Here is a 21,562-nt window from a genome sequence, read left to right on the forward strand (position 1 = left end):
TATGCTTTTCCTGTTTATGTTCCTGCTAACTGGAAAAAAAAATTAGTTTCAGTCTTTAAGAATGTAGTTTATCAAACTTTTAGAAGTGTTTCATTTCAACCAAGGAATTTGTCAATGATAGCTAGCTGTTTTTAACATGAGTTTGTAATGGGGTTGTTGGCCTAAGTCTGTCTAAATCACTCTAATGACCCAAAGCATTAACTTTTTCTTTTGCTACAGATGCTGCCAGACTTGCTCAGTTTCTCCTGCTTAAACTACTGCAGTATATCTGGTACAGACACATCTATGCTGCTGTTTGGAAGCAAGTTCCAAGATTTTGACTGAGTAACAACGAGGGAATAATGATATAGTTCAAAATCTTTATTTTGTGTGGCTAGGAGGAGAACTAATGGATGGTATTCCCATGTGTTTGCTGTCTTAAACTTCTAGATTTTAGAAGTTTTGAAAAGTGCTAATAAAAGGGGCTTATGGAATTGCTGTGGTGCATCTGTATATGCACTGTTGCCGTTTTGGGTTGGTTGTGGTGAGAATACCTGTTTTAAATTGACAGATGAGTTGTTGATCAGGTTGACTGATTTGTCCTGATACTGTTGAGCTGCAGTCATCCAGGCAAGTGGAGAGTATTTATCACACTTCTGATTTGGCATTGTAGATGGTGGATAGGCTTTGACAAGTTAGGAGGTGAGTTACTTATCTCAGCATTACCAGTCTCTGATCTGCTGATGTAACTATACTATTTATATAGCTGGTCCTATTCAGTTTCTCGTAAATGGTAACCCAAGACGTGAAATTGAGGGTTCAGTAATCATAATATAATGTCAAGGGAATGTGGCTAGATTCTATCTTATTGGAGATGGTCATTGCTTGGAAGTTGTGTGATGTGTATGTTTGCCATTTATTAGCTCAAGCATGGATGTTGTCCAGGTCTTGCTGCTCATCACACAGATGGCTTCAGTGTCCAAGGAGTTATAAGTTTTACTGAATATTCAGCAATAACCAGTGGACACCTCTACTCACCTTATAATGGAAGGAATGTAATTAAGGAAGTTGCTGAAGACAGTTGGGCTGCTGATACAACCCTGAGAATTTCTTGCACTGATAGCTAGGGACTGAGATGATTAGATTACATCAATCATGACCGTGTTTGTTTGAACTAGGTATGACTAACCAGTGGAAGAGATTTTTCCTGATTTCTGTTGACTTCAGTTTTCTTGGGGCTGCTTTGTACCATGCTTATTCAAGGTCCATCTTGATGTTAAGGGCAGTCACCTTTCACATCGCTATTCAGTTCAATTTATTTGTTCATGTTTGGACCAAGATTGTAATGCATGCCAAGAGCCAAATGGCCCTGACATAAGCCAAACTGAGCATCAGTGAACTGTACAAGTGGCACTTGACAGATGTTGTCATCAACTTGCTGATGATGGAAAATAGCCTAATGGATAATTGGTTGGTTTGATTTGTCCTGCTTTTTTTTTTGTTAGGTTGGTGTGGACTTGTTGGGCCAAATGGCCTGATTCCATACTGTAGGGATTCTATGATTCTCTATACCATGGCAATTTTCCACAATATCAGGTTGATGCCAGTGTTTTAACTGTATGGAAAGCTTAGCAAGGGACACGGCTAGTTCTGGGGCCAAAGTCTTCATTTCTAATTTTACAGATTCAAAGTGGGCATGCCATCTAGGAGTAAGGTAAATCTCCCAGTGATTGGTACATAGATATCTGTAACTGCAACTACAATTTCTTGGAAATATAGCATTGTTTAAACTTCTAATGGTTAGAATCTTTATGAAAAAAAGTCTGCTTTTCAGTTTCTTACTTTTTAAAGAGCTTTTGGCCGTTAGGATAAACTATTTACATTTTATTTTTGTTCTCTATGGCAATTAAACATTTATGTAGGTGATCAGTAAAAGATGAACATTTGATATTGGAATATAGAGAGCACAGTCAAAGCATTTGCTTTATTCATGCCTGCAAATATTCAGAGACTCACAATGTGTAGACAGACATCTCCTTTGGATCTTCCAAAACAAAATGCAAGTTCACGTATGAAACTGACCTATGTGGCAGTGAGAGCCAAGAAGTGTTTTCTCCTTTTCTTTAAAAAAAGGCTCATGATGAACTGTACTTGTTACTGAAGCGTGAGCTGCTCCGATCCAGGCCATTTGCATGGCTGTTGGCTTTCCATTTGACAACAGCCATTCTCTCATCCATTGGTGTGCTCAGAGCTGGCCGCTGACACCAGCAACACAAGCAAGACTGTGGTAATAAGGAAATAAATTTAGCATAAAATTAACAGATTGGGGGAGGAAACCCATGCAGACACTGGGAGAATGTGCAAACTCCACACAGACAGTCGCCCGAGGCAGGAATCGAACCCAGGTCCCTGGCACTGAGGTAATAGTGCTAACCACTGAGCCACTATGCCACCCTAATAGAATAAGATAGTGATTTAATAATAAAAGTATTTTAAATGTTACTTGTATAAACATGAGCCAGTGTAGATGACTGCCTGAAGACAGAGATAAATGGGGCAGAACTGAAAGTCATTAAATTTTGAAAAAAATTAGAGCTCCTGGAGGGTGAGAGCTGAGGATTATTTAACAAGTGAATGTTAGCAAAGCTGTTATTGGATTAAAAACATGAACATACAGATTAGCGGCAGAAGTAAGTTACTCAGCCCCTTGAGCCTGCTCTGCCATGACTACTCCACATTCCTACCTACAGCAATAACCTCTCATATTCTTTGCATAGCTATTTTCCTCTGTCTTAAACATATCTAAAAATACTGCTTTCACTGTCTTTTGAGGGAGAGAGTTCCAAGGACCCTTCCCCCTTAGAGAACAAAACTCTCATCACTGTCTTAAATGGGTGACCTATAGTTTCAGAGAGTTATGGATCAAATGAGGGAGCTGAATGTGAATTACTGATGGAGTAAGTGAGTTAGTTTGTTTTCTAGGGTTGTGGTGGGTAGAAAAGTGTGGGTGGAAATGGACTTTAACAAGTGGACAGAAAATGGCATGAAGATCTAAGCAACAGAGAGTCCTAAAATGATTGTGAGATCTGGGTGAGGCTATTATTATATTAATTTACTTGCAGAGTAAGAATGAGCAAGGTTAAGAGGTAGAGAAATTGGTGGACAGCAGACAAGGGGCATGAAGACATGTGTATGACAGCGCCTTAGAATGAGTATAAAGCTTGCTTATGACTCTCCACGTGGAGTCTTTAACATGAATAGGCTGTTACACTCTGGCTACCATAGAGTTCTGGCTGACCAGGAAACACTCCTGCTCTCAACACCTGTTGTAGACAGTCGGAAGCATTTACAAGATCATAATCAATCTGTTTGGCTACATTATGATACCGTTTTTCTAACCATTCGGAAGTGGGTCTTGAATCCAGAATTTCTGGACCAGAGGTAAAATTGCAGCTACATGATCTCCAAAAAAAGTTAAGGTAGAAAGCTGAAAGCATTTTAAAAATTGTTCACAGATGGGGTGTCAAAGGTTACCCCAGCATATATTGCCCAAACCTAATTGCTAGGAGTAGATGGTGAGTTACTTTTTGAGCTGCTACATTCCCTGGAGGTTTAGGTGCACCCACAGTGCTGTTAGGGAGGTAGGTCTAAATAATCGCAGTAAAGTGAGGTCCTTGTGCCTTGCTACAGGGTTTTTAGGCTGGTCTGCATCCACTGTTCTTGATGACGGTTAGGATATAGTTCAAAAATCTATATAGAAAATAAACCCTTTGATTTCACTATTTGTAAACTTTGTTTCAAAATTACCTTGAAGCAGTTCTTGAATTTTTGACTCACAAAATACAATGCCACTGGATTTATGCAGGAGTTGAGAGAAGCCATGTTAATCCCAATGTAATCCAGAACTAGAAGAAAACTGAATAGAAACACTGTGAAAATTAATTGTGTTGTAAGTTAGCCATTTATTTTCTACCTCTTTTCTAATACATGAAATTACAGTCAGATCTATTAGCCTGTTATTCTTCAATTCAAGAACTGTTATAATTAATACGAAATAAAATGAAAGCCTCATACCTGACGTGATAAAAGTCAGAAATTAAATGATTATAGGACAATGCTCTAGCAAGTCCCAAATAATTTACAGTAGACAATTTAAGATTTGTCATTCTTCCTATTCATCCCCCCTACTCCCAAATCATCAATGTCAGACCCCAATTTTCTTATCTCCTTAATCTCTTTCATGGAGTAAACATAAATTTCTTTTGCTATTTCTTAGCCTATTGATTTAAGAACTTGAATTATCCAATGTTTCTATTTTTCTGTAAGAGTAAACAGGGTGGCCACAATAATTTTAAATGTTATCTCATTGCAGGCTGCATTGGTTCACTTCCATTTTTGGCTAAGGGATACTTGGTACCTACCCAAAGTATGAACAATGGTTTAATGACCTTGTGTACCTGAACTAAGGAACCAAGGTGAAAAACCAAGATCTGCAGTACAGGGTGCCACCAAATAGAAACAAAGGCATCTTTCAAAATGTACCACACACTTACCTGAGGAGTTCACATCTGTGGGGGTCTTGCTGATCATAGATAGTTTTCTTAAGAATTCTGCTTAAATGCAGTGGGAGCCAACACATAGCAAAGACAACCACTAGACAGAAGACTGTTTTAGCCACTTCACGTCTCTGGGGAAAAGTAAAGACCATTTTAACATTTCTCTAATTATTAAGTCTCTTGCTCTAACAGAATAGCTAAAATCAACTTGGTATGACTGTGTTGGTATTTGAACAAAGATCCACTAGATAAATAGATGTTTTAAAATGTTTATGTGAAAGGAAAAATGCAGTTTATGGTACAGTCACAAATAGTCTACAAGTGTTATGACCAGACTCAAGTGTATCTTTGAACTGAGGAGATGTTAGTGGGGGTTGTGTGTGTGGTCAGACTTGGGTGGGCAGTTTTATTATATTGATTTAATCTCTTACTTAATTGTACAGTTGGACCCATTTGGACAATGGTCTTGGTTTAATAGCTGTTGTGAATGTATCCTGAATACGATGGATAACTGCCTCCTCCGCTTCCATTAGAATTACTACTTTTATCTATTGTCCATGCTGTTGAAATCTGGTTTATTAAATTGGAGTGTAGCCAAAGGAAGTTGAAGTATTGGGCCACTATTTGTGGTGTAAAGTGGATCATGTTAAAGTTAAATGAAAGTTTGCATTCTTTAAATTTTGAGACTTTATTTTCAGTGTAGGCTTATATTTCTGTATACTGGGTACTTTGTACATGTGTTTTGGTGTATCTGAGTGTTTCAGATTCCTTACCTGTTTGATATGATCATTGAGAGCAATTTGCATCCCATTCCTCCTGCTCAGCATCTCACAAGTCATGAGAGTGTAGAATATACCAGTGCAAGCCAGAGGCAGACAGAAGTAAAAGCCAAATAGCCACCAATCTTTCACATTCTTGTAGAACTATATGAAAACAATCCTGATAGTATGAATTTATAATTGATAAACAACAGCTACCTAAACTTTACACTAAGCACTCTCCATGAGGTAGTTCAAATTACTTCTATGTTGAACAAAGTAGAAATTGAAAAATCTAATTTTGAAAATAAATCCTATTATAATAATAGTTTTTTTTTTAAACTGGACGTAAGTTGGAAACTACCAGCTCCTTTTCACACAGACAAGTGAATGTCTGATTGTAAGTAATTCTAGCTCCATTCTTATTGAATGTCAGAATTTCATCAGGAATTCAGATTCGAAGATTATTTTACTCAAATTTTATAATAATTTATTAAATGGCTAAATAAAAGACAAAATGTTATGTAGAGAGAGAAAATCATATTTGATCCTAACCAGGGAAGAAAGCAATCAATTACAGCACTAAGCTCTCTAAATATGAACTGGATCTTCACTCCCTCGCACACTTTTTTAAAATCCAACTCTTGTTCCTTCCTCCATTCCCATTTCAAGGAATATTCACTTTGTCCCGATGCCTTGGAATGATGCCACACAATTGAGATTAGAATTGTTTAGATTGCTTAAAGTTGTAATAAAATTGCAGCCCAAATTACGTTTAAAAGAGAGTCTAGCAAGTATACAGTGCAATTGTAATGTCAATAAAGGACCTTTTGAAAATGGTGGTTATGGGAAACGTGGCAGCCATTTTATAGAACAGCAAGGTCTCAAACTTGCAAACCATATCTATTTGGCAGGTGAGAGGTAGTCTTATGATATGCCATAGATGCTAATATATCCAGGACTTTCATGTCGCTGGCCTTTTCAACTTCCCAAACTACTGGATAACACTGGGACATTAACACAGGGATAAATCTGTTTCACGGATAATTTATTTTCAGGTTCTGGATTCAGGACATCTCTATTCCCTTCCCTATTCCACATTACATCAGGCTGTATAATAAGAGTAATTATGTTATCTAAATATTCACATCCAGTACAGATTGGACTGTTACGATCAAATTTCTAATTGTCATTCTTGTCCCATGTTGCTTAAATGTTAATATAGAGATTTGAAGTTTTATGTTGACACCTACCTCCATGAATACTGATGGCTTTGTTAGATGGAGTAGACATACTTTCAGTTTCTCTCCCCGATAGTCTATTGAGAACATGTTAAATCCTACAGCTTCTGGAATTGCTAAAACAATTGAAATGACCCAAATAGCTATTACTTCCACTGCTTTCCTCAGGGGAATGCCAATTCCCTGAATTCGGCTCCAAGATGCTACAGCTCGGTACCTGCAAAAAAACACAGGCAAAAAATCTTCTAATTGAAATGTTTTCATTTTAGGAAATGTATTTGCAAAGGTAGTTATGATGCTCAGTTGTTTCATGACAAATCTGCACCCTTGTTATCACTTCCATTCAGCAGAATGTTTCTGATAATTTTAGAGTCAACTAGTTGCCATTAACAATATTTTAGAAATATATTAGTTGATTTCTCATACTGTTGCTCATGGACAAACTAAATGATGCCTTTGTGTAATTGTAAGGTTGATTTCTTTCCAGTGTAGCAATTGGAATCCTACTCATCTGGAACACAAAATGTGGGTGGACCTAATGTAATCATGGGCTCTGAACTTGCGTAGGAGAAAAAATTGGTAGTCTTTCATGCAGTCTGTCTCGTGTATGCTAGATATGCTGCTTCTGACTGAACAATTCCCAGAGATGGATGCTTGACTGAATTTGAGGCAGATAGTGAGGAAATCAGTAACAGGAAGTAACGTTTTTGTCCTTGCCAATCTATCAATTGCAGATGCATCTTTCCACAATAGGATTGGAAGGAATGACCACCATACAGCCCTTATAGAGATAAAATCCTGTCTTCACATTGAGAATATTCGCCATATGTGTATTGTGGTGAACTAGATAGGATGGATTTAGATGATCCAATAGATAGTTTAGATGATCCAATCTAAACTCAAAACCAGTCATCGATGGGGTGTTAAGGAAGCAACAGGAGAATTGTATTCAACCACAATGACTGAAGGATCTGTTTCCATGCCATATGACTCTATGACTATAACAATCTGTAACCTTATGGCCCAACATATTCTCCAATCTTCCATTACCAACAAATTGCGGTATCAACCTGGTTCTCTGATTTTTCAAAGTACTTCAATAATTAATCTGTGTGGATAAAAGGGAACCGATCTCACACCTGCACACACACAGCATGGCTGCTGGGGGAAAAAATAAGCACTACTGCAGTTAGGCGATAGTGTGGGGTTAAAATAAAAAAGGAACCGATAGATGTACAATATGGATTTCAGGCGACTGACTGTGTGGAGTCTGCACATTCTCCCCGTGTCTGCGTGGGTTTCCTCCGGGTGCTCTGGTTTCCTCCCACAGTCCAAAGATGTGCAGGTTAGGTGAATTGGCCACGCTAAATTGCCCGTAATGTTAGGTGCAGCGGTAAATGTAGGGGAATGGGTCTGGGTGGGTGCGCTTTGGTGGGTCGGTGTGGACTTGTTGGGCCGAAGGGCCTGTTTCCACACTGTAAGTAATCTAATCTAAAAGGCAATAATGCGGTGCCACATTAAAGGTTATTACAGAAAATATAATCTTATGGTGTCGGGGCTAATATTGGTAGGGATAGAAGTTAGTGAGTTAACAGGAAACAAAGATTAGCCAACAATGGATCTTTATTTCTGACAATGCTTCTGAAGCAGGACTTGCTTAGCAATAACCAACTAATGACACTTTGTTTATTTGGGCTGTGCCAGAACCACTCTGCTCCTGACCTCATTACAGCTTTGGTCCAACAATGGTTAAAAGAGCTGAATTCCACAGGTGAGTTCCTTAGCATGAAGATAGCATTTTTCTGAGTATGACCTAAAGGAATGCTAGCATAGCTAGAGTCAATAAAAATCCAGTGAAAGCTCTCCAATAGCTGGCACAAACAAAGATGGATGTGATTGCTAAAGGTCAATCAGTTTGGGTCTAAGTCATTGCTGCAAGAATTCTTCAGAGTAGTGTTGAAGGCCCAAATCTCTTCAGTGGTTTAATTCATCATAAGGTCAGAAACGGTTGGTTGTGAATGCACTATGTTCAGCACCATTTGCAGTTCCTCATACTGAGCAGTCTGTGTCCATATGCAACAAGACCTGGACAGTGTCCAGGCATTGGATGGTAAGTGGCAAGTAACTTTTGCACCACATCAGTTCAAAGCAATCACTAATCCAACAACAGAGAAAACAATCACCATCCTCTTACATGCTCAATGGCATTACTATTGCTAAAACCCCAATTTGAACACCGTGGAGTTTATTGCTGCTCAGAAACTGACTGAATCAGTTGTTGAAACTTTATTGCTGGAACAGCACAGCAGGTCAGGCAGCATCCAGGGAACAGGAGATTCCCGGATGCTGCCTGACCTGCTGTGCTGTTCCAGCAATAAAGTTTCAACTTTGATCTCCAGCATCTGCAGACCTCACTTTCTCCAACTGACTGAATCAGCCTTTTAAATACAGTGGTAACAAGAATAAGACAGAGATGGGTTCAGTGGTGCATAACTCAACTCTTTGAACTTCAAAACCTGTTCTTCATCAACTAAGCACAAATGAGGATTTTGATGGAATGCCAATTGCCTGGATGAGTGCAGTCCAAGAACAATCGACACCATCCAGGGCCAAGGCAGCCACTTGATTAGACTCTCATGCATCACCTTCAACATTTATTCCCCTCACTACTCACGCACTATGGCAACAATGAATTCCATTTACAAATTGCACTGCGTCAATATACAGTAGCGCCTCGAATTACGAACTTAATCCGTTCCGGGACCCGGTTCGCGAATCGAAAAGTTCACGAACTGAATCGATTTTCCCATTGTTCAGATATTTCCGGAGTCTTTTCTCTTTTTTGTCTCTTGGAGGTTGGTGATGCCACAAGAAAACGATCCAGAGAAACTTGTTTTTTGCTTTGTTGCAGAATTTTCCGAAAATGGGACATGACATTGTCATTTAAAATGTTCACTTTCGTTCGTACCTTAAATTTCGTATGTACGTTGAAGCAAAATTTTACGTACAATCCTGTTCGTAAACCGATTTGTTCGTGAATGGGGTCGTTCATATGTCGAGGCGCTACTGTACCACTGATTCAACATCACCTTTCAAACTCCCAAACTCTACACCTAGAAGCACAAGCATAGCAGATTCACAGGAACACCACCACCTGCAAGCTCCTCTCCAAGCTATGTGCAATTCTGATTTGCAACTATATCTCTCTTCTTTCATAGTCATTATGCCAAAATCCTGAAACTCCTTTATAACAGCAGTGGGTGTACTTACATGCCAAGTACTGCAGCAGTTCAGGGATGCAGTCCACCCTCACCTCAAGGACAATCAAGCATGGATTATAAATGCTATCCTAGCCAGTCACACACTCATCCCAAGAGCACTGATTAGATTATAGATTACATTACAGTGTGGAAACAGGCCCTTCTCCCCAACAAGTCCACACCGACCCGCCCATACTCCTACATTTACCCATTACCTAACACCATGGGCAATTTAGCATAGCCAATTCACCTGACCTGCACATCTTTGGATTGTGGGAGGAAACCGGAGCACACGGAGGAAACCCACGCAGACACGGGGAGAATGTGCAAACTCCACACAGTCAGTCGCCTGAGGCGGGAAATGAACACTGGCGCTGTGAGGCAGCAGTGCTAACCACTTTGCCACCGTGCCGCTCATCTTGTACTATCAAATTAATATGGATATAGGAAGGTTTTACACTCTGAAATCACTGTCATGTTTTAAGCACCAGCTCTTGATTCTGTGAATATCTGTACAGAATAAGTATATTGTTTTTCAAACAAAAAGGCTGCAGCCTGTTCTTTCGTTTCCAATTGTTACATCCTAGTAAATCCTTTCTGCAATTCTAATCATGCTTAAATGTCCAGTTATGAAATGGAAATCACACCTGAACATAATACAATATATCAGATCTCACTAAACTTCTTGTTAAGATTACCCTTTGGTTTCCGGCTAATGAGGTGTCTGCATGAGTCAGCTGCTTCTCTGTGCTGCTAAGTTCTGAGGTAGCAAGCCGAGTCATCACCCTGAGTGAGCATGTCTTCATCAGCCTTGTTTTATTTATCAGGGTCTAACTGTCTCTAATGCATGACCGGGGACATGTATAGACTAATGATTTTGTCTGCAATGAAAATTTTCATATAGCACCTATAACATAGCTTTACAGGGACATTAAAGATCAAAATTTAACACTGAATCATGCATTTCAATATTGAGGCAGATACCTAAATGCAGTTTCAAAGTTTCATTTTAATAAGGGCCATTTTAAAAGAGGAGGGAGATGTACAGGGGTGGAGATGTTTCCAGAGTGAATTCCATAAATTAGGCCTATGACACTGATGGTGTAGTGACTAAATTTGGGGATGCTCAAATGGCTAGACTAAGAGAAGTGCATTTAAGTGAGGAGCAAGAGGATGGCCAGAGTGAGAGTAGGATTGATCGTGTTAGGGGATTCTGTAGTCAGAGGTACAGACAGACGTTTCTGTGGCCAGCAGAGAAAAAGCAGAATGGTGTGTTGTTTCCCTGGTGCCAGGATCAAGGATGTCTCAGAGAGGGTGCAGAATGTTCTCACGGGGGAGAGGGGCCAGCAGGAGGTCATTGTCCACATTGGAACCAACGATACAAGAAGGGAAAAGGTTGAGACTCTGAAGGGACATTACAGAGAGTTAGGCAGAAAATTAAAAAGGAGGTCCTCAAGGGTAGTAATATCTGGATTACTCCCAGTGCTATGAGCTAGTGAGCTGAAAAATGTGTCGCTGGAAAAGCGCAGCAGGTCAGGCAGCATCAAAGGAGCAGGAGAATCGGCGTTTCGGGCATAAGCCTGAAACATCAATTCTCCTGCTCCTTTGATGCTGCCTGACCTGCTGCGCTTTTCCAGCAGCACATTTTTCAGCTCTGATCTCTAGCATCTGCAGTCCTCACTTTCTCCTACGAGCTAGTGAGGGCAGGAATAGGAGGATAGAGCAGATAGAGCATGGCTGAGGAGCTGGTGTATGGTAGAAGGATTCACATTTTTGGATCATTGGAATCTCTTTTGGGGTAGAAGTGACCTGTACAAGAAGGACGGATTGCACCTAAATTGGAAGGGGACTAATATACTGGCAGGGAAATTTGCTAGAACTGCTTGGGAGGATTTAAACTAGTAAGGTGGGGGGGGATGGGACCCAGGGAGATAGTGAGGAAAGAGATCGATCTGAGACGGGTACAGCTGAGAACAGAAGTGAGTCAAACAGTCAAGGCAGGCAGGGACAAGATAGGACTAATAAATTAAACTATCTATTTCACTGCAAGGGGCCTAACAGGGAAGGCAGATGAGCTCAGGCATGGCTAGGAACATGGGACTGGGATTACATAGCAATTACAGGCACATGGCTCAGGGATGGGCAGGACTGGTAGCTTAATGTTCCAGGATACAAATGCTACAGGAAGGATAGAAAGGGAGGCAAGAAAGGAGGGGGAGTGGCACTTTTGATAAGGGATAGCATTACAGCTGTGCTGAGGGAGGATATTCCTGGAAATACATCCAGAGAAGTTATTTGGGTGGAACTGAGAAATAAGAAAGGGATGATCACCTTATTGGGATTGTATTATAGACCCCCCAATAGTCAGAGGGAAATTGAGAAACAAACTTGTAAGGAGATCTCAGCTATCTGTAAGAATAATAGGGTAGTTATGGTAGGGGATTTTAACTTTCCAAAAATCGACTGAGACTGCCATAGTGTTAAAGGTTTAGATGGAGAGGAATTTCTTAAATTCTTACAAGACAATTTTCTGATTCAGTATGTGGATGTACCTACGAGAGAAGGTGCAAAACTTGACCTATTCTTGGGAAATAAGGCAGGGCAGGTGACTGAGGTGTCAGTGGGGGAGCACTTTGGGGCCAGCGACCATAATTTTATTCGTTTTAAAATAGTGATGGAAAAGGATAGACCAGATCTAAAAGTTGAAGTTCTAAATTGGAGAAAGGCCTATTTTGACGGTATTAGGCAAGAACTTTCAAAAGCTGATTGAAGGCAGATGTTCGCAAGTAAAGGGACGGCTGGAAAATGGAAAGCCTTCAGAAATGAGATAACAAGAATCCAGAGAAAGTATATTCCCGTCAGTGTGAAAGGGAAGGCTGGTAGGTATAGGGAATGCTGGATGACTAAAGAAATTGAGGGTTTGGTTAAGAAAAAGAAAGAAGCATATGTCAGGTATAGACAGGATAGATTGAATGAATCCTTAGAAGAGTATAAAGAAAGTAGGAGTATACTTAAGAGGGAAATTAGGAGGGCAAAACAGGGACATGGGATAGCTTTGAAAAATAAAATTAAGGAGAATCCAAATAGTTTTTACAAATATATTAAGGGTAACTAGGGAGAGAATAGGGCCCCTCAAAGATCAGCAAGGCGGCCTTTGTGTGGAGCCACAGAAAATGGGGGACATACTAAATGAATATTTTGCATCAGTATTTATGGAAGATATAGACTGTAGGGAAATAGTTGGTGAAATCTTGCAAAATGTCCAGATTACAGAGGAGGAAGTGCTGGTTGTCTTGAAACGGTTAAAAGTGGATAAATCCCCAGAACCTGATCAGGTGTACCCGAGAACTCTATGGGAAGCTAGAGAAGTGATTGCTGGGCCTCTTGATGAGATATTTGTATCATCGATAGTCACAGGTGAGGTGCCGGAAGACAGGAGGTTGGCAAATGTGATGCCACTGTTTAAGAAGGGCGGTAAAGACAAGCCAGAGTACTATAGACCAGTGAGCCTGACCTCGGTGGTGGGCATGTTGTTGGAGGGAATCCTGAGGGACAGGATGTACATGTATTTAGAAAGGCAAGGACTGATTCAGGATAGTCAACATGGCTTTGTGCATGGGAAATCATGTCTCACAAACTTGATTGAGTTTTTTGAAGAAGTAACAAAGAAGATTGATGAGGGCAGAGCAGTAGATGTGATCTATATGAACTTCAGTAAGGCGATCGACAAGGTTCCCCGTGGGAGACTGATTAACAAGGTTAGATCTCATGGAATACAGGGAGAACTACCCATTTGGATACAGAACTGGCTCAAAGGTAGAAGACAGAGGGTGGTGGTGGAGGGTTGATTTTCAGACTGGAGGCCTGTGACCAGTGGAGTGCCACCAAAATTGGAGGTGTGGTGGACAGCGAAGAGCGTTACCTCAGATTACAACAGGATCTGGACCAGATGGGCCAACGGGCTGAGAAGTGGCAGATGGAGTTTAATTCAGAAAAATGCGAGGTGCTGCATTTTGGGAAAGCAAACCTTAGCAGGACTTATACACTTAATGGTAAGATCCTAGAGAGTGTTGCTGAACAAAGAGACCTTGGAATGCAGGTTCATAGCTCCTTGAAAGTGGAGTCACAGGTAGATAGGATAGTGAGGAAGGTGTTTGGTATGCTTTCCTTTATTGGTCAGAGTATTGAATACAGGAGTTGGGAGGTCATGTTGAGGCTGTACAGGACATTGGTTAGGCCACTGTTGGAATATTGCGTGCAATTCTGATCTCCTTCCTATCGGAAAGATGTTGTGAAACTTGAAAGGATTCAGAAAAGATTTACAAGGATATTGCCAGGGTTGGAGGATCTGAGCTAAAGGGAGAGGCTGAACAGGTTGGGGCTGTTTTCCCTGGAGCATCAAAGGCTGAGGGGTGACCTTATAGAAGTTTACAAAATTATGAGGGGCATGGATAGGATGAGTAGACAAAGTCTTTTGCCTGGGGTCGGGGAGTCCAGAACTAGAGGGCATAGGTTTAGGGTGAGAGGGGAAAGATATAAAAGAGACCTAAGGGGCAATCTTTTCACACAGAGGGTGGTACGTGTATGGAATGAGCTGCCAGAGGATGTGGTGGAGGCTGGTACAATTGCAACATTGAAGAGGCATTTGGATGGGTATATGAATGGGAAAGGTTTGGAGGGATATGGGCCAGGTGCTGGCAGGTGGGACGAGATTGGGTTGGGATATCTGTTCGGCATGGGTGGGTTGGACCAAAGGGTCTGTTTCCATGCTGTACACCTCTATGACTCTATGACTCTATTCAGTACCGAGAGGGACCTTGACGTTTTTGAGGACAGCATGAAACAGGCTGATATGCTCGAACAGGCTGATGTTAAGAAGAAGGATGTACTAAAAATTTTTAAAAACATAAGGATAGATAGGTCCAGGTCCAGATGGGATATACCCAAGGTTACTACAGGAAGCGAGGAAAAAGATTGCTGTGCCTTTGACAATGAACTTTGACAATCCTCACTGTCCACTGGAGTAGTGCCAGATGACTGGGAAGTGGCAAATGTTATTCCCTTGTTTAAGAAGGGAATAGGGATAATCCTGGGAATTACAGATCAGTCAGTCTTACGTCAGTGGTGGGCAAAATATTGGAGAGGATTCTGAGAGACAGGATTTATGATTATTTGGAAAACTGTAGTTTGATTAGAGATAGTCAGCGTGGCTTTGTGAGGAGCAGTTCATGCCTCACAAGCCTTATTGAATTCTTTGAGGATGTGACAAAACTCATTGATGGAGGTAGAGCAACAGATGTGGTGTACATGGATTTTAGCAAGGCGTTTGATAACATTCCCAATGGTAGGCTCATTCAGCAAGTAAGGAGGCACGGGATACAGAGAAATTTGGCTCTTTGGATCCGGAATTGGCTGGCCCATGGAAAACAGAGGGCGATAGTAGATGGAAAGTATTTAGCCTGGAGCTTGGTGACCTGTGATGTTCCACAGGGATCTATTCCAGGACCTCTACTCTTTGTGATTTTTAGATATGACTTGGATGAGGAAGTGGAAGGGTGGATTAGTAAGTTTGCTGATGACATGAAGGTTGGTGGAGTGGTAGATAGTGTGGAGGGCTGTTGTAGGAATTCAATATAGAAAAGTATGAAATGATTCATTTTGAAAGGTCGAATTTGAATAAAACATTCGGGGTTAAAGGCAGGCTTCTTGGCAGTGTGGAGGAACAGAGGGATCTTGGGGTCCCATGTCCAAACATCCCTCAAAGTTGCCACTCAAATTGATAGGGTTGTTAAAAAGATTTAGTGTGTTGGCTTTCCTTAGCAGGGGCATTGAGTTTAAGAGCTGCAAGGTTATGCTGTAGTTTTATAGAGCCCTGGTTAGACCACACTTGGAATATTGTGTTCAGTTCTGGTCGGCTCATTGTAGGAAGGATTTGGAAGCTTTAGAGAGAGTGCAGAGGAGATTTACCAGGATGTTGCCTGGACTGGAGGGCATGTCTCTTGAAGAAAGGTTGAGGGAGCTAATTGTTTTCTCATTGGAGCGAAGGAGGAGGAGAGGTGACTTGACAGACCTATACAAGATGTTGAGAGGCTGAGTTAGAATGAATAGTCAGGGACTTTTTCCCAAGGCAGAAATGGTTATCCCAAGGGGGTATAATTTTAAAGTGATTGGAGGAAGATTTAGGGGAGATGTCAGAGGTCAGTTTTTTACACAGAGTGGTGGGTGCATGGAATGCACTGTCAGCAGTGGTAGTAGAGTCAGATACATTAGGGACATTTAAGCGACTCTTGGATAGGCGCATGGAAGATAGTAAAATGAAGAGTATGTAGATTAGTTTGATCTTAGAGTAAGGTAAAAGGTTGGCACAACTTCACAGGCCAAAGGGCCTGTACTGTGCTGTTCTGTTCTATGTTATGTAAATTGATGAAGAGGAGCAATGCAATGGATAAATTTTAAAGTAAATATGAGTTGCTTGATAAAGCAACTCATCAAGCCCAGTGTAATGGGTGAACAAGACTTGGTGCAAGTAAACACGTAAGGAGTAGAGCTTTGGAGGATACCACGTTGGAGATGCGATGGTGGATGTCATAATAGTCAGGTCTACAGGCAAAACGTGTGTGGATGATGGCTTTTATCAACAAATGAAATTGTGACCCTGGGTTAATGACATACCAACTAGGAGAGACAGAATATCCTTTGCCCATTGTCAAAAATTGTTCAGAATTTTGAACACATCAGATAAGGTCACTTCTAATCTTTTCTCTGCTGCAATAAGTTACAGCATCCCAGCGTGATCAAGCTACTTGATAGTCAGGTGATTACAGCAAATTCTTAGTTCAGACATAACAAGATGGCCAAACCATTTTCAGCTCCTTCAGCAATGACATTCCTTCCTCCTTCAGGTCAGAAATGGAATTTTCACTGATGGTTGCACAATGCTCAATACCAAAAATGGCTCCTCGGATACTGAAGCAGTCCATGTAGAAATGCAGAAAGATCTGGGCAATATCTAGGCTTGGGCAGATATGTGGCAAGTAACATTTGATCCACACAAATTTTAAGCAATGGCCATCTCCAACAAGAGGGAATCTAGTCATCTCCCTGTAATGTCCAAAGGCATTAGCATCACCAAATTCTCCCATTATCAATATCCTTGGGGGTTACTATTGACCAGAAACTGTACTGATCTAGCCATATGAATACTGTGAAAAAATAAGCAGGTCAGAAGGTGTAAGAGCAGCGAGTAACTCATCATTTGACTCTCCAAAGCTTGTTCATCATCTACAATGCACAATTGAGGGATGTGATCGAATACTTCCAATTTTCAAAAGTCTAATACTACTGATTGCCTGGGTGTGTGCAGCTCCAACAAAACTCAAGAAGCTTTACAACATTCAGGGCATCACAGTCCCCTTGATTGATGTCACATCCTCGAGCATTCACTCCCTTCCCCACTGATGCACAGTACTCTGATCCATGAAATGCACTGCAGAAGTTCATCAAGGTTCCTTAGACAGCACCTTCCAAACCCACAACCATTACCATCTTGAAGTAAAAGTGCAGAACATACATGGGAGCACCACCACTTGCATGCTATTTTCCAAGCTACTTCTTATCCTCACTTGGAAATATATTACTGTTCCTTCAGTATCACTGGGTCAAAATCATGGAATTCCCTAACTACATTGTGAGTGTACCTCACCAAATGGTTTGCAGCAGTTCAAGGAGGCAGCTCACCATTACTTTCTCAAGGGCAACAATGTTCCCTCTAAACAGTGCGCAGCCACTCTGATGTTCTGTGCACAGTGATTGGCATTGGCACACTGGCATTGACTTCTGGTTCTGTAAGTCACTACCATGCAAGGGGCGCAGGGGCATGCACAGCCAGAAAAAAAATTAAAAGGAATACTGATAGACAATAAACTGTGCCTAGTCAGTGAAACTCACATCCCATGAATAAAAAGTGTCATCTACTCACATTCCAGTCTATGATGACTAGTTATGGATTTGCTTAGCCTTTTAAAGTAAATGAGCACATCGGAACACAACGTCCTTTTGCAAATGTGGCTGGAATATTGTCTTAATATGCTCAAAAATGCATTCACCATTCTGTGAAAATCCATTAAACATTCTTTACTGTCTGTTTTTAAGACAACATTGTAAAGAAGGATGATATAATCTTTATGAAGTAACTTGACACTTTTGGTAATGAGTTCAGTATCTTGACTAAGTCTGGAAATTATAGTATATTTGGGGTAGATAGGGCTCTTGTGGTATAGTGTTATGACCTTACCTTTGGAACACAGGGTCCAGGTTCAAGTCTTACTTGCTCCAGGCATGTACCTGAGCAGGTTGATTAATTGATTCAGGGAAGATGCTTTTGTTTTATTTAACCCATTTTTCCTAAATAACCTGTTCAAAGATGTCTTTACACAACACTGGAGCAGGTGGAACTTGAACCCAAGTGTCCTGGTTTAGGGGTAAGAACTCTACTTCTGTGCCACAAGTGGCCTCCAGGAAAGATATTTAAATATTGAATCTTAATTCCAAGTAGAAAAAATAATACCTGAAGCTATGAGTGGCTTTTTAAACAAGGTGGAGTTTTTATTTGTCACATTATCATTTTTTGCATCATCTGTTAGCCCTATTGACATCTATTTACTTTAATTCAATTCAATATTAAATTGGCTATTAAAACCTGTGATCACCATCATAATTAAAACTGCTTCTACTGGTTCATGTCTGAACAAGATGACAATGAGAGCTCTTTTACCTGTCAATGCTCAGTGCGCACAGACTGAGGACTGTGATACCAACAGATGCCTTCTGGATAAATGGCACAAGCTTACATACTTCAACACCGAAAGGCCAGTCTACAGCCAGAAGCTAATTAAAACAAATAAAAATAGAAATTAAGTGTTATTAAGATATTAGAATAACACAAATTTATATTCATACAGTGTCTTTAATGTAATAAGCATCTCTTTACAGGTGCATTATAAAACAAACATGATACTGACCATATAAGGATGTATTAATTCAGATGGATAGGATTCAGTGAGAGTGATCAATAAAAAGTTGTAAATTCATGTAAAGAGTTGGTTCATGATATTCATGGTGATTTATGAATTATATACCTTCATTCCGCAATTTATAAAATTCTGTCATGGTTAAGTTGTCTTCAATGATGAAGGGTGAGGGACTGCTCCACAGGTTCGCTGAAAGGACAATCAAATCAAGTGGAGATGCCTTTTTGTAGAGTTATAGAATCACAAAGCACAGAAATAGATCCTTCGGTCCAACTCGTGCATGCTGACCAGACATCCCAATCTGACCTAGCTCCACTTGCCACCATTTGGCCCATATCCCTCTACACTCTTCCTAATCATATGCTTATCCAGATGCCTTTTAAATTGTATAATCTTCCACTATTTCCTCCCGTAGCTATATGTGGTAAGGAAAGAAAAGATACTCCAAATATTAAAAAGTTGAAGGGGAAGATGTCCTCTGTTCTCAGAAGGATAACGTGCTCACTTACTATATGTTTGGTAACAATGTGCCAGTACTACAGATGAATTTATGTTCCAGTTTATATGATTTTGGTGTGAATTAATGAAACTAAAATCAATTGTGAAAAAAAGTAGTGATCTAGAAATATATTATCTAAAGTTACATAGTTGCAATTCATTTTATAGATTTTATTTATCATATCAACCAGACCTGATATGGGTCTTTGTAACTGTTTAGTCACATCTTTACATTTCAACTTCCAAAACTTGCCTTTCATTTTCTAATCTGAGATAACCTATCTGTAATACTTCCTGCAAAAACTGAGCAATGATATCACTCCATTTATTAATATGAGTACTATAGAAAACAGCTTGGACATAGATTTGTTCATATTAGAGTTACTTTGTAAATTTAAGGGGACAAATAATATTTTCAAAAATGAACTTCGGAGACAGTGGACTTTAATAAAAGGAACAATGTACTATAGGCATAAATCTTGTTTGTATCATTCACCTTAAAATCTAGACATTGGAAGATATTATTTTTGCTATTGTAGGTTGACCAAAACATAGCCAATATCAACCATGGTTTATGAGGACATAGGAGGAGAAAGTGAGGACTGCAGATGCTGGAGATCAGAGCTGAAAATGTGTTATGAGGACATAGGGCAAAATATTCACAGCTTGGGAAGAATGTGGAAATGGCAAGAAATTGGAAAAACATGGCAAGTATGAAAAAAAATTCTTGATGTTTAGAATGTTGCAAAGTTGAGTAGAGTACTTGTAGAATGGGAGGCAGGAAGTTAGAATTTAGTGTTTGTAAAGTGCTGAGGGGGGTGGGGACAGCATTGCATGGTCCCTTAAAAGATCATGTGATTTTTCTGTGGTTAGTGGTTTAAAATGGATGTCTGTGAGCAGCAACTTGAAGATTTGTAAGTACACAGAGAGCCTGAATTGAAACATTGTGTACGAATAATAGGCCAGCCAGCAGTTTTTGCCAAGACAACAGGCTTTTAAATTTAGCCAATCAGTTTGAACCAGGTACTTAGATACCAAAAACCTATTAAATTTAAATCTGTTAAGAAATATTGATATGTCATCATGGGTATAAAAGGAGGCAGTTGGACATAGACCCCAGAGCTACTGTCACCCACCAGGGCTAACAGCCCTCAGCTCTCGAGAGAATTGTTGGCTCTCACAGCCTGTATGTCTTAGAAAAAACACCATCTGAATAACAACAGAACCAATGATGGAGAAGGCATTCCTGACAGAAGAATCGACAGAGAAAGCTCAGAACATTCCAGGAGAGGTAACCTGGCTGTAATTTCAAAAGACTAAATTCTATTCTTTTTGGTTATGAGTCAGACATGCATTTATTGGAACAGCATACCATTAGAATTTTGTTTTATTTGGGAATAGTTAGTACTCAGATGGGATTTATTCGGTTTGTGAATAGTTTAGTTAATTTGTTAACTGATAGAGTTAGATAAATAAATTGTTACTTGTTGATTTTTAAAAGTGAGTGTCAGGGATTTATTTAACTACTGTAAGTTGCTGAAGAGCAGGTTACACCACTTTACACACCTTTTACAGATGGAGGGGTAGGTGTTCTTCTTTGGGTGTTTCTGTTTTAGTTCTTGGGGTGGGGAGTGAGTCAACCTATGCTTTATAGCAAGAACAACAAGTCCCTTAAGATCCCCCAAATAAGCAAAAAATCTTAACTGCCACCAATTTCATCTCATGGCTAATTCCATGCAATTGCTATGTCCCAGGTACTGTTGAGAAACTAGATGATGCTGATTCACACTGATGTGAAATTCAAAGTAATTGGTGCTGGTGGTTGCTGCTTGCTGGTCTATTTGCATCTATGTTGACCATTTTTCTTCAACATCTGATGGCATGCTCCATGGACAGTGAATGCCTAGGTTCTCTGTACATGGAAGTTTGCATTGGTAAAGCATGAGCCTCATCATATCATGTGACAACTGCTAGACTAATTTATAGTTTAATTCTACAATGCTGCCTTTTGGAGCTCACCAGCACCTTACATTGCAATGCTTCTGCCAGGTCACTTTTGATGCAGAGACATGCACCCATCTCATTAATCTGAACAGAATGTATCTCAGAGGCCTTAGCATGCTTTCCTGGTACAGACTGACTTTGTGCTCACTTAGATGCTCACTGTATTGTCTTGTGCATTTTGCTGCTTCGTTCAGAATTTGCAGGCTCTCAAAAGTTCTGTTTCACCTTGCATTTTAG

General features: G+C 40.2%; 1 protein-coding gene across 1 annotated transcript in view; it reads right to left on the reverse strand.

The window, feature by feature from the left end:
- Positions 1–1,944: 1,944 nt before the first annotated feature.
- Positions 1,945–21,562, reverse strand: part of LOC122557192 (endothelin receptor type B-like) — a 43,685-nt gene continuing 24,067 nt past the window's right edge. Inside the window, exons 3-8 of the mRNA XM_043704610.2 lie at positions 18,568–18,680; positions 6,547–6,751; positions 5,309–5,458; positions 4,533–4,666; positions 3,787–3,895; positions 1,945–2,261 (exon numbers count right to left, since the gene is read on the reverse strand). Of these exons, the coding sequence (XP_043560545.1) occupies positions 2,115–2,261; positions 3,787–3,895; positions 4,533–4,666; positions 5,309–5,458; positions 6,547–6,751; positions 18,568–18,680 (858 nt within the window). The 3' untranslated portion in view covers positions 1,945–2,114. The remainder of the gene's footprint in view (positions 2,262–3,786; positions 3,896–4,532; positions 4,667–5,308; positions 5,459–6,546; positions 6,752–18,567; positions 18,681–21,562) is intronic.

This window comes from Chiloscyllium plagiosum, unplaced genomic scaffold (genome assembly GCF_037043375.1).
Source record: "Chiloscyllium plagiosum isolate Xiang-an unplaced genomic scaffold, Cpla_swu_hap1 HiC_scaffold_11, whole genome shotgun sequence".
In the NCBI taxonomy this organism is placed as follows: domain Eukaryota; kingdom Metazoa; phylum Chordata; class Chondrichthyes; order Orectolobiformes; family Hemiscylliidae; genus Chiloscyllium; species Chiloscyllium plagiosum.